At 39.7% G+C, this 14,358-nt stretch overlaps 1 protein-coding gene across 7 annotated transcripts in view; it reads right to left on the bottom strand.

Moving 5' to 3' along the window:
• The window catches only part of Fggy (FGGY carbohydrate kinase domain containing), a 363,123-nt gene that overhangs the window by 112,254 nt on the left and 236,511 nt on the right, over window positions 1-14,358 (bottom strand). For 6 of the 7 annotated variants that reach the window (XM_021159484.2, XM_029476124.1, XM_029476123.1 and 3 more), the window contains 2 exons: window positions 13,004-13,111; window positions 1,675-1,736 (listed from right to left, as the gene is read on the bottom strand). In XM_021159484.2, the coding sequence (XP_021015143.1) occupies window positions 1,675-1,736; window positions 13,004-13,111 (170 nt within the window). The remainder of the gene's footprint in view (window positions 1-1,674; window positions 1,737-13,003; window positions 13,112-14,358) is intronic. The other variant, XM_029476125.1, reaches the window with a different exon arrangement.

The following is a 14,358-nucleotide window of genomic DNA, read 5'->3' as shown; positions in this document are numbered from 1 at the left end:
CCCTCTCTTTTAAAAAAGTAAAAGGGGGAGTTGTGGGGCGGTGAGCACAGGCAGCCTGGTCCCTGGCTTTGAACCCTGGACACAGGGCAGGTGGCAGGTGACTTATCACCTGCAAAGAATGGCAGGTGTTCGGCCATGCCCCTTGGGGTCCCTGGCTCCTGTTACAGCTACAGGCTCCCACAGTCCCCCACAGAGAGGCTTGTGGCCATCAGTCATGGAGGAGCAGCACCAAACCCTCCCACATGCAAATAAGGTTTCCTCAAGCTCTCAGACCAAGCTAATGAGAAGTACCTATTATCAGACCCTTACCCACCCCATAATTGTATATAAGAATCCTATCTGGGCTGGGCGGTGGTGGCACACCTTTAATCCCAGCACTTGGGAGGCAGAAGCAGGCGGATTTCTTACTTCAGGGCCAGCCTAGTCTACAGAGTGAGTTCCAGGAAAGCCAGGGCTACACAGAGAAACCTTGTCTTGAAAAAACAAGAAAAAAAAATCCTATGAGGAAGGATTAAAGGTGTGAGAGAACTACTCCAAGAGCTTCTGTCATAAGAGCTATAAAACTTGGGAAGAGGACTGCTCTCCCAAAATGCCGCCTGAAGTTCTGCCACACTCCTCAGTGGCTAGTGGTCCTCTTGTTGGCCCAGCCTCTACTCAGCACAGGGTGGCATGGAGTAACCGAGACAGCACAGTGGAGACAGAGGTGGAGCCAACTGTAGCAGCAGAAGAGACGGAAGAGGTGGAAACAACTTCCCCTCCCTGCTCATACTGGCTCCCATTTCCATGAACTCTTGAACCTGGCCAGGCCAGAGATCTCCATGGAAAGCCTTTGGTACACAGGCCCACCTCTATCTATCTATCTATCTATCTATCTATCTATCTATCTATCTATCTATCTATCTGCCTACCTATCTATCTATCTATCTGTCTATCTATCTATCTATCTATCATCTATCTATCATATATATAATTTACCTTTATAGCTAATCAACCATCTATCAACTGTCTATCTATCAAACATTCTCCCTTCTAAACATGTTATGGAGCTATGAGGCCTTCCCATGGTTCCATGAGAAAGAGTGATACAGAAACATTAATCCAGAGGTGTTCTCTTTTTCCATCCTGTTCCCAACCCCATTTTTAACCATCCATTTCCTAACCACACTCTGAGTTGCCAATCTTGTTCATTTTCTAACTTAATTTTCATATAGTTCTTTTGCACAAATGAGTTGTCACACATTGATTTTCTTGTAGTCCTCTGCACTCAATTTTACTTCATAAATCTTAGAAGCCACTGCATATTACTTACTATTCTTACTTTCACAGATGAAGTAGGAAATTGAGTACCCCATGCAAGACCACACATCTACAAAGAAGTCAAGCTGGGGTGTACAACCAAGAATTTATGAGTTCAAAAATCCAGACATGGTCATCTCTATCAGAGTTGCTCATCCATGCAATCTGTGTGTGGGAGTAGTTTCTCTGTTTTTTTCTTAGATCATTCTAAAACAAACTTAACAAATGTATTTTCAAAACCATCTGGGTGATTATCTTAAGTACTGCCAAACATTTCCATTGTTCATAAGCTCTGAAAAAAATCATACAACTTCTGAAAATGAATGCCACTCATACATCCACATAGAAAACCATGGAGGAAACAGTTGGAGGAGTTACCTGGCTGTGGCCTTGGCTTGTAGTTCAGGAAAGGCAGGGTGGCCCTGCACCATATGGTCTATCTAAATAATACAAAAAAGGTGGGTCAATTTCATCATGTCTTTATCCTGAAGGTACATACAAATTTATAACACACACACACACACACACACACACACACATTGTTCCACTCTTCGTCCATAGAGAATCTATGTACAAAACAACAACAACAAGACAAATTTTAGAGCAGGAGCATTGGAATTACTGTACAAAATTTAGAAGAAAGAGTAGTAGCAGATGGGACTTTTAATGGTAAGCTGGCCATGGTAGGTATTATTGACCTAGAAAACAGATTGAGAATGGATAGGTCAATTAAGTGGGCAAAGGGTTTTGTTTGTGGAAAAAACTAACTGTCTCTGGGTTACTTCGTTTCTCTCTCCTAATCCATGCTGCCTCTTCTAAGCAGCCTAGAACCAACTGTGCCTTCCTAATTCAGTCTTTGGGACAGAGAGTGAGTAAGAGGATGATTACCAAGTCCCAGCTAAGCACAGTAGAGGTGCCAAGAAACCCCACCTCCACCCCAAACTGAAAAGTTGTTACAGGGTAAACTCGGCTAGGACAGGAATGTCTAAATTGTACAGATTTTATCTGGACTACTAGGTCTAGGATTTAAGTCCTAATCCCCCCAGTGGCTCTAAACAAAACATGGAATATGCCTGGGAACATCAATGCTTCTCAACACTCTTTTCTGCCTGCTCACTAATCTGTATATTTCTGGATGTTTACTTCAGTCTCCTGAAGTCTAAAACAACCATTTGGAAGGAATTATTTTCATTCGGTCTTGAACAGACTGTTTTGGCCCCATGGAAATTGACTGTTTTTCTTAAGAACCTGAGCTGTGAACAAAGGGAGCAACATTTTTGGAGACACTGAGGCCAGGTTCTGGCTCTGCTCTTCACCATCTTTGTGTTTTTGAAAGAATCACTAAGAGCTCTGCACCCCAATATTCTTCTTTATAATCAGCTTTGTTTTAAACAGCATTCCTAGAAGGAAAGTGTGAGTGCTAGGATAACAGTAACATCATATCACATAGGATCTATAATTCATTTACCTCCATCAACACTAACCTAAGAATTTCATGTGCATTATTTCATCGACTGCTTACAGAGCCCTAAGGAAGATGCTGATCTCCATTCCCAGACTGAATTTAGAAAACTAACTTGTTTTGGGTCACAGGGCCACATCTTGGACTCAAGTTGTGATCTCTAACATCTAAAATTCTATTAGTAACTGCTATGCTGTGTGGCCTAATAAAATTGTAGGTTGAATGTAAGTTAGTGGATTCTATCAGGAGCAATTTTATGGAAATTCTTCAAAATACCAAAGCCAATCAGTCATTTAAAATAAATCGTGCAGTTTTTCAGTATATATTTCCTCTAGATCCAACTTTGGGTAACTGTTAAGGCATATCCTACATATCTATCATATAACGTTGTTTCTTCTAAGTGTGTTATAGAGCTATGAAGGCTCCCATGGTTCTATGAGAAAGAGTTATACAGAAACATTTATCCAGAGGTGTTCACTTTTTCCATCCTGTTTCCAATCCCATTTTTTTACAATCCATTTCCTATACACACTTTAGCTTTCTAACAGGCTAACAGGCAAATATAAGATAAATCAAAACTTTACATTTGATGCTAATTTTATGGGAAGAACATTAGGAGTCACAAAGCAAATATTTAAATGAACTTCCAGTAAGACATGAATGTTCTTTTATGAACGCAGTTACTTAGAGTTTATTGAATGCTAAATATACTAGGAAATGTGCTTACATTCTGAGGACAGTAAAATATATACACAACATACACAAAAGTACATTAGCATACACTAGGAAACCAGTCTTTTGGTAATTATTAAAGAGGCACAAAGATGGAAGGACATAAGGATGTAAAAGGAAGGGCATTTGGGTAGCCCACATGACACATAAATACTTCTGAAGTGAGTATGGGATAAATGAGCCACAGTGTTGAGAGCATACATCCACATAGTGCTATCTATTTCCTCTTGGCATTGCTTACCACTGCTTTATATTTCAATCTGTTTGTTTTAGACACACCTGGCCACAAGGTGAGTATATGTTAAATTAGGAGGAAATGGCATAAATTTGGATGAATAAGGATAGGAGGGAAGGACAGTGGACCTTGAAAACATTTCACTGAAGAACATAGTTGGAAACAAAATAGAAAAAAGGTAGCTGATGTGTTGACTTACTGAGCACTCACTCTAACAGTCCAAAAGAGTTTGTTCACAGGGTCAACTTTATAACTTATGTTATACTCTCTATGCATTTAGCACACATAGATGCAGAAAGCATGCATAGCCAAGCAGTTGTCTTATTTCTGCTGCCATCACCTTAGGTTTCTGCTCTAAAAGAAATAGCTGAAGAATGCCAGAAGGCTATCCCCTGTCAGGATGGGGAGGAAGCCAAGGATAGAGTAGGGTTTCCAGTTGGTTTCCAGATGTACTTAAGATAGGAAAGTCATCTTGCAGTAGATACTCTGGTTTAGTCCCTTATATATTTAGAATCTGGGGAAATGGTTGTGTTATATAATATAATGCAAAGATCATAACTAGCCAGCATATGGTGGCATCTGGCTCATAGGTAGACTTTACATGGTATGTATTATGCTTTGAAAAAATGGAGCAATATTTTTAAACAGGAACGTTCTCCTAAAGTCCACATTTTGACTTTGAGAATGACAGGTAAAGCACTAGAATCCCCCTCCTTTCCCCTGGTGAGAGTCATCAAATTCACAGGAATAACAGCTGTCCATAGCTCTGCCCTCCATCAATACCAACAGCAGACATCAGATCCTATCAATTCATATCACCATGGAACTCATAACTTACTTATTAACAAGACTCTCTTCCCTATTCCCACCTCTGCCAAGTGGATGGATCTGAGCTGGATCTCAGAGTACAGTGGGGACAAAAAATGTTCCTGTGGAATCAGAACTATTCCTTTGTCTCTAGGATAAATTTAATCATCGATACTACCCTCTGGCCCATGAGGCCTTTGAGTTTTGACATTTGATGTGGCTGAGAGAAACCATGAGTGGCAGGGAACCCTAAGACTAGAGTTCTAGACTTTCCTAAAGCCTACTCTTGGAGAAAACAATTCCCATCTCTGATTCTCTCTAGAAAACGTTTATCCTGCTAACATGACAAATAGCCAAACAGGAACAATCACAAAGGGAAGGCATTCCTTGAAACAACACTGTTGACAAAGAATTCCCAGGCAAGGACAACATACCAAAAATGGAAACCTGGCATCTTTGTATCTGTGTTTATTTGTCAAGATAAAACTATCTTTTTTCATTCCTATTAAAATTGTTCTGAATATTGCTTTTGAGGATATCTATGACATTTTCTTGTGGGAACAGTAAAGACATCATTAAGAAAATGACTTCTCACTTTCACAACTATTTCCTTTTAATTTGTGTTATTAATTTACATCATAAGTTTTTATACCCACAATAAACTTTGTGGTACTGAATAATGAACCCAAGGCCTTTTCCCTGCACCAAGCTACCTGCCAAGCCCTTGTTTTTGTTCATATTTTTTGAACTAGAGTCTCATTATGCAGTCCATGCTGGGCTTCACCTTCTCAAGTGCTGTGATTACAGACACGTATGATCAAGCCAGAAATTTTTTTTTTCAAATTTGTTTCAGCTCTTTATTTCTCTTGTCTTTTTATCCAGAAGGATAGGTTTTTAACCAAAACCAAAACCGAAAAAACTTGGCTTTATCCTGACACAGAAATATCATGAAAATATGAACACAGGTGGCTGATGACAATGATGGAGGGAAAATCAATTTTCTCCAGGGATGGGTTAGCCATTTATAATTGATCAGACCTAAACACGTGTATACTTAAGCAATACTAATTGGGATGAATGCTGTGTGTGTGCGAGTATGTACGTGACAATAAAAGTTATAGAAGAATAAATCATTAAATTCTTTGGGAGGCAAGTATAGGAAAGACTGGGGGTGGAAGAGGAAAGAAAGGGTGAACGATGTAAATAGTTCATTCAGTCATGAAATTCTAAAGAGAGGGGAATGAAGAAAACATGCTGGTGAGAGGAACTGTGGATTCCACATAATAGTCCTCAGAAAAGTATAAACATCACTGAAAGGTAATGCTAACTATGTCTTGTTTTTTTCACAAATTTCATATCAGATTTACATAGAATAATTTTCATTAGTAAGTGGATAAACTCTGATTTAATTCAAAAGTAATTCCTTCACCAGCAAGCTGGAGCTTTATGTATTTTTAGTTGTTAATTGGTTCCTTTATTTGTGAAGCTAACATCTGATATATGGTTATTTTGTGCTGTTTATCATTTTAAAAGCAGAATACAAAGATAAATAAAAGTAGTTTTTCTTACAAAGGGAGGGATTATGTCAAAATTCAAATATAGTCTTTAGTGCTTATAGTTTTCATAGATTCTACCCATGTTCCTGAGCATCCTAAGCATAGTGAATAAGCACAGGAATTCAGTGCAACCAAGATAGATGGTATTTCTTTTCTTAGTAAAATTATCTCTATAGAGAGATATAGTCAACATTGTAGGCTCCCACTCCCAGGAAACCTGCTGGGCATGCTGGCCAAGGAAGCAGGTAGGTCATCTTCACTCTCCTTCCCATGCTACAATTCCAATTTCCCACTCTTATCCCCAGCTTATCAAAGACCACTGCTGTGGCCTCTGCTTTCTCTCTGCCCCCATTGCTAGGGTTCTACAAAGACCTTCTTCTTAGCCTTCCTCCTTTACCCGATTCTTTTTTCCATGGTAGGTCTCAATACCCAAAGGCACTCTGTCCCTGGAAATCCAATGGCCTGGAAATCAGGTAAGCAGTCTTTTTGTTTTTCATTTCCAATTCCCCAGTTTTGTTCCCAGCCCTGCAGCAGAATACCTGTAGTGGGCTATCTTCCCTCTCTTCCTCCATTCCCTGGAGACTCCACAGATACTCATTGCAGACCCATGCTTTCCTCCCTCACATGAACGCTCTCACTCAATAGCTTCATCACACCATATCCTATCTCTGCTCCTTCCTGTCAGATCCCTACCTAGAAACATCTTCTACCTTAGACCCTAAGCAGCGACTCTCTACTAGGCAACCCATATCCAACACAGTCTCTTGAGATCCAAGAGGGTAAATGAAACCAAGGAATGAAATCCTATTCAACTAGCCATCAACAACTAGAATTACAATCATCTAAAACTCTAATGCCTAGGTATCAGCATAAAAACAGAGGGACAACTAAGACAGTATGTCTCCATTACACCCCAGCAACCCTAATATGTAGGCCCTGAGAAATGCAATATAGATGAAGGGACAGGAACTTCAAAATAGCTCTTGTGAATATGTTCAAGGACTTTAAAGAAGATATAAATAAGTCCATTAATGAGATCAGAAACAAAGGCAGACAGTGGGACAAAATAAAGAGCTTAAGACATAAAACTTTCCATTTTTAAGGAATCAGAAAAGAAAGTCCAAACTGAGATAAAACTGGAAATAAAAAATGTTAAATCAAAATAAAAGTCCTGGAACAAAACATCCAGGAAATATGGAATATGATGAACAGACCAAATCTAAGAATAATAGGAATAGAGGAAGGAGAAGAAATTAGGGTCAAAAGCACCGAAATATGTTTAATGAAAGCATAGAAGAAAATTTCTATAACCTAAAACAGGAAATGCCTATCAAGCATGCAGAACACCAAATAGACTGGACAAGAAAAGAAAATCCCCTCAGCAAATAATAATCAAAACTAAACATACAGAACAAAGAAAGAATATTAAAAGCTGTAAGGGAAAAAGGCTAAGAAGCATATAAAGGCAGACCTATTAGAATACCACCTGACAGAAGTTCAACAAACTATAAGAGACTATAGATGCCAATGCAGACTAGTATACTTAGCAAAATTATCGATTGCAAATTATATTTAGAAAATAAGATATTTTATGACAAAAAAACCATTTAAGCAGTATCTATCTACCAATTTGGCTTTACAGAAGAAGACAGAAGTAAATTTTCAACCTAAAGAGTTAAAAACAAGTAAAGCAAACACAAGAAAACACAAGTAATAAATAATCCCAGACCAGCAAATCAAAAGAAAGAGAAAAAAGAGACACCAGACTTTCCAATTACATAAGGAAACATAAGGTTTATACCCTCCAAGTGAAACCCAAGACAAGTCAGATGGTATTCTAATAGGTCTGCCCTTATTGGTCTTTTCCCCTTGCAGCTTTTAATATTCTTTTTCTGTTCTGTATGCTTAGTGTTGAATATTATTTGCTGAAGGGACTTTCCTTTCTGGTCCAGTCTATTTGGATTGATATAATAGACAGAAACTCAAACCATGCTTTTTAAAGAGCTGGTCTGTGCTCCAGAGACCAGAGCAAAGGCAAAGGGGATGGGAACTGACAACATTTCTGAGAACAGGTAAGAGAGACCTATGAATGGGCACAGATTTGGGGGATAGAGACCCCTTATGATTTACTGATGGGTTAGATAGAGTAAGAGAGAAAAAATAGGAGTGATATGAATTAATCCTACTTTTTGGTTTTAAAAATTACAAATGATAGTAGCTCCTTAGTGACACAAACACCAAAAGTTTCAGCTCTGATAGCGTAGCAGCTACTGCAGTCAGACAGGCAGTGAGTCCTGACCTCTTCTGCACACCTTCCTTACACCTAATTCATTTTCTCCAATGACAGCAATGCTGTTCTAAACCTTGACCTGTCCTTTTTAGGTATATTTCACATGTAATCCATCAAGCACTTCTTCTGAGTTTACTGGGAGAAGATATCCTAAATCTGATGAGTGCTCACTGCCAGCACTATCATCTCAGCTGACTGCCTGCACTAGCTCATCTCTGGCCAGTGCTTCCACTCTCCCACCCCATCAACAATGTAAAACAGAGCAGGTCAGGGTCAGAATGACCCTTAAAGTCTCACTCACAGTATTTCATAGCCTACTTTTATCCATGGGCTCTCTATTTTACTTTGGATAATAGTGAAAATCCTTACAGTGGTCAAAGAAACAACTTCTTACTTCTCTATTCATGTGCCCTTCTTGCTGTTTCTATAATAAGCTAAGCACATAGCACTCTCAGGCTCAGTGCACTTAAGGTTCCTTTGACCTTAAATATATCTATTTCCCCCTGGACTCCAAATAACTAACTGCCTTTGCCTTCTCATTCTTTGTTCAAATATCACTTGATCATCTTACTTAAAACTGTAAACTCTGAGCTGGTGAGATAGCTCAACATGTAAGGACACTTGTTGACAAGTTTGACAACCCGAATTAAATCCTTGAAACCCACATGCTGGAAGAAGTGAACCTCCAGAATTTTCCCTTTGATTTCAACATGTGCACTTTGGCACACATGCCCTATCCTCATGTGCATGTGCACATCTGAACACACATATGCTTGGGCGCATTCACACACACACACACACATACACATACACACACACACACACACACACACACACACACCAATATAATGAAAGTAAAATAAAACAAAATTGCAAACTGCTCATCTGAATTCACAAGCAGCAACTTCTACTAACGTAAAAAAAAAACCTATAACATGAAATGAAAAGTGTTTCTTTGTTTGCATTATCTATCTTATTGTGTTAGAATGTACATTTGAGAAAGGTTCCTTCTGGGCAAAAATGGCTGTTTGAATCATTATTATTTCCCATGATGATGAATACCTGGGATATAGAAGCCTGGAATAAATTCATCTTAAAGAGTTTAGAATTAATTCAAATTCAAGGGTTGGACATGTGCTGGCAAAACTACCTTACTTGTAGTGTGAACCAGGGATCAGAGAGGAAAGATGGAGTGTTGAGGAGCCAGTTAGGTGACTGTGCAGGAGGAGCTAAGAGGGCATCATTATTTACACAGAGTTGGTCAGTATATGCATGAAGTCACCACACTGCACCATGTGAGATGCTGTGGACACACTTGGCATCTATCATGGACTTAAAGTCACCACTGATGTGCATATCTCTCACAGTTTGCAAAACCTGACAACTGCATTTGCTTCGAGCTACTTGGATAGGATGATACCACAACTGAAAGTAACTGTTTCTCAAAAAAGTCTACAGGAGAAGGCGGCATTCAGAAATAAAGCTCCCTAAGAGTGAGGGCCGGTTGTGGCAAAATCTGGCAGCAAAGTGGCTCTGATTTGTGGCTTTCCACTTAAATGTAGCTGTAGGTATTTGGTCAAGTTGTCTCACCCTTCTTTACTAGTAAAACTGAAATAACAAGAAATGTATACATATACTGTGAAGAGCAGAGAAAATGCCAACTCTTAATGGACCAAAACACATCTTAATGGGCCACGGACATTGGTCCTTAGTAAATCTGAGATCCTATCTTTCCAGGAGGCAGCAGGTATAATACCAATGATTTAATGTGCTATCATGAATTACAGTTATGAGGTCTGTGCCCGACCTTCTTATTTGGTGATAGACTACTGGGGTGACCTCATTCTTGCATGGCCTAGTGTGACAGGGCCTTGTAGTCCTTTCATGTGAGTGGATGAATGATCCTCTTCTTGTGCCCAACAGTTTCAGAAAGTCAACGCCACTTCAGGGCAGCTCATCAACTGGTTTCTCTGTCAGACCAATAAAAATCAACTCCAATTAAGATAGAGAAGAGCAGTTGGAGGGTAAATGGACAGCCTCACTGACTGCTTAGAGTGATATGTTGTGCAAAAAAGCCTATTCAAAAAACAAGTTTCTGTATAGCTATTCTGATGAATAAGCAAACTCAGCCCAAAGTTTCCTGGGTACTTGGTGATTCAACTAAACTCAATCATACCCAGGAAAGGAATGTGTGCCTTTTAAATAAGGAATAAGTGAAATTAAATGTGTGAAATAAGTAGATAATGAGCCTAATTATCAATTAATTAATTAGCTTTGAGTGTCAATATTTTCATGTATGTATATAAAGTACCTGGTTGCTTTCTTATGTCCCTCTCACTCCTTGTAACCTTTTTACTTAGTTGATCAAGGGTCATCTGTGTCACCACTGGGTTGGAACTATTATTTGGAGCCTGGTGACATCACTAGTAGAAGCATAACTAAAGGCAATATTTTTTTCTCACTCTCTCTGAAACTCTCTTGTAGACAGTTCAGCAGTGAGGGCCAGGGCACCATGAGTCCTTCCTTCATCTTCCTTCATCTATGCCTGGCTGCTGATAGGCCCATCTGTGCAGACAACCATAGATGTTGGGAGTTTATGATTGTGTATAGCGCAGAAGGAAGCCTTTGACAGCTCTTCTTCCTATCTTCTGACTTACATTCTTCCCCCTTTGTCTTTATCAATGTCTGTGCCCTTAATAGAATCTTAAAAAGCCCTTTATTTAGGATGGAGGATTCAACCGTAATTTATTCTCAGTACCTTGTATCACCATAAGTGTCTGCATGCACTGTGGTAACACGGGGTTAATTCTTAGTCAAATGAACTGCATGGAGTTGCAGAGCTAGAAGAGATTCAGTGTACTGAACCACTGAACAGTCTCTCCAGCCCCACAAACTATGATACTTTTAAGTTGGACCTTTTTTTTATTTTAAATTATGATATTAGCTTGAGATTTTGAGGTTAAGAAAAGAAAGGTTATCTTTTAATAGTGATATGTTTATCAAGTTGAGAAAAAAAAGATTGTGCTAGTTTTTATTGCCAGCTTGATATAACCTAGTGGTATTTGAAAGCTGCCTTGCTGGGAGGTGGTGGCGCACTCCTTTAATCCCAGCACTCGGGAGGCAGAGACAGGTGAATTTCTGAGTTCGAGGCCAGCCTGGTGTACAAAGTGAGTTCCAGGACAGCCAGGGCTACACAGAGAAACCCTGTCTCAAAAACAAAACAAAAAAGTTGCCTTGATTGGGTTCACCTGTAGCCATGTCTGTGCAAAATTATCTTGAATGATGACTGGTGTGGGCATGAGCCTCCTTAGGCAGTGGGGCTGAGCTGTGTGAGAAAGCTGAAAAGAGTGTCTGAAAAGACAGATGGTGCAAGCCAACAAGCAGACTCCTCTATGGTCTTTGCTTCAAGTTCCTGACCTTGGGTTCCTGCCTTGAGTTCCTGTCCTGACTTCCCTTAGTCACAAACTGTTACCTGGAAGTGGAAGTAGGAAATAATTGGTTTTGATCACAGTGTTTTAAAACAGCAACGTAAAGCATGTTTATCGGGTTGGACAGTGGGGTTCTTGCTCTGCTCCCTAGCTTTTATTGTAATCCATTTTTTAGAGAACAATTTATATTACACAGGAATTCAGGATGAATGCACTCATCCTCAAATCTGCATGCCTTTTCCACTTTCACATATTCTCCTGTGAACTCCCTCCCTTGTCTCCTCTTACTCAATACACATGACTTTTCCCTACTAAGAATCTCCTAGTCTAGCATAGCCCCTGTTAACAGTACTCCTCCTACTTTATGAACTCATCTGTCTTCCCTCTTAAAAATTCCAACAACTGAACACATTTTCATGAAGCACCAACTATGGATGGACAACCAGGCTAGATACAGAAAGACTCATTGTATCCTTCTTGCTTTAATGAAGTGAAAGTGTTCTAGAACAACAGAATAGAAAGCTAGTTATAATAGCTATCACCATGGCTGGAATACTCTGCATCTGGCTCTCACACATACACATAAGCACATACAGACACACCTACTTGATCAAATTCTGGGTGATTTTCATCTTAATTCACATGTAATGTCCTCAGGGAGGCTTTCCTTGAATTTGGACTAAATTAGCTAGAGCTACATCTTAAATAACAAGTAAATCATCAAGATAGTAAGTAATTATAAAGAAGGGTGGAAGAGAATCATGCACAAAGGGATAGAGGAATGGAATTATATGAGTCACTGGAAATTTGTGTGTAGGAGGAATTCTTTACAAATCTAAGTGACAGGTATATTTGTGAAGCTAGAAGAGACAGTCCTTGAAGCATATGATCACTCAGAAAATTTTCTGGATAGGTTTGCTGAATTGTTCCTAGGACAACAGGAAACCATGAAATGAAAGGCAGCTGATAACACTGCCATCTAAAAAGAAGAGGAAATGATCAGGTGAGAAAAGCAGCTGCCTCCTGCAGCCTGAGCCACACCCCTCCGTTTGACTAACAAACTACAGGTACTGAGGATTAGGTTCTGGGCTGAATTCTGACTTTTGAGTTATCAATAGTCTAGCTACTGAGTGAATGAGTGATGTACTAAGATGGAATGACAACATTCACAACCCTTTGGAGAAAATGCCAACTTACCAATTTTCCAGTCACACTCTGACCACCTTCATTCAACCAGAACCCAGGGACCATGGCTGAGAAATAAGGTCCCCAGACACCTGGTACAAACACTGGATCTTTGCTGATCTGGAACAACATAAAAAAGAGACAATGTACGTGAAAAAACCTGACCCCCCAAGGAGAGGGAGCTTTATTCTCCTACCACTGATGTTAAGTGATGTTAAATAACCACCAGAGAATTCAGCTTCTTATAAAGTTTTTTTTGTTGTTGTTGTTTGGTTTTTTTGTTTTTTGTTTTGTTTTGTTTTGTTTTGTTTTTAGTGGGGAAGTCACTCCCTCCCAAGGAAGGGCATGGCTCTATCTGTGGATTTCTTCTTTTCAGTTCATTCAGATGTCAAGGGAGCAAAGGTGATCATTTTGAATAGGCGTCGACCAAGCTCTTCCACAATAACTTCCTCTCTGTGGCAGGAATTTCTGGTCTCCATTCTCACTCTTCCAACATCTACACAAGCAAACAGCTTAGATCTGCTCGATAAGGTCAGCTACCCATAAGTAAGAAGCCAAAATGTAAGGTGTCCTACTTCCACCAAATAGCATATCCAAGACAAAACACAAGATGCAAATTCTTATCCTTGTCAGTCCTATTTTATGAAATTAAAAGGCTAACTCTTCACCCTTGACAGCATGATTCTATGAGATCAAGCAGGCTCTAGGCAATCAATTTAAATGGCCACATTTTGGTTTTTAAAGTTAATGTATAGCTAGTAAGGAAAATGCCAAAGTGCTTGACCCTTTTGCATTATAAACTGGACTGCAGCTACTCAAGGAAAGCTTTTCATCTCATCACTTAGGTTAGGTTGAAGACTTGCTGACTATATGATTTTTTTTTCATGACAATAAACTTTCCTCCTTCCCTTGTTATTTTCTTCTTTTCACATGTGGAGAGGTAGAGGGATGGATTTCTTAGAGAAAGGAATAGCAGGAGTTCACTCGATGATGGGAGACAGGCTACCAGGAACAAAGCCCCGTGGGTAAGAGGTGCTCTCAAGTTCAAGATTCTGGATTGCTTTTATAGCAGGCTATTATGGCCCTTTAGTGAAACAGAAGTGTGTACAAGAGGAGCCAGGGCAGGAGGAGTAGTGGTCATGGTACATATCTCTCTTCTACCTAACAAAGATGGCTGCTGAAGGCCAATGCATGGCTGTGGCAGCATTCCTGAAAAGGAAGAGAGGGAGGCAAGGCACTCATTGTCCATTCTGCCTGCTCTCAAAGAATGGGATCTGGGCTGGTGAGATGGCTCAGTGGGTAAGAGCACCCGACTGCTCTTCCGAAGGTCCAGAGTTCAAATCCCAGCAACCACATGGTGGCTCACA

Source organism: Mus caroli, chromosome 4 (assembly GCF_900094665.2).
Source record: "Mus caroli chromosome 4, CAROLI_EIJ_v1.1, whole genome shotgun sequence".
Classification (NCBI taxonomy): Eukaryota; Metazoa; Chordata; class Mammalia; order Rodentia; family Muridae; genus Mus; species Mus caroli.
Note: the sequence above shows the minus strand (reverse complement) of the source record. Positions and strands in the feature narration are given on the sequence as shown.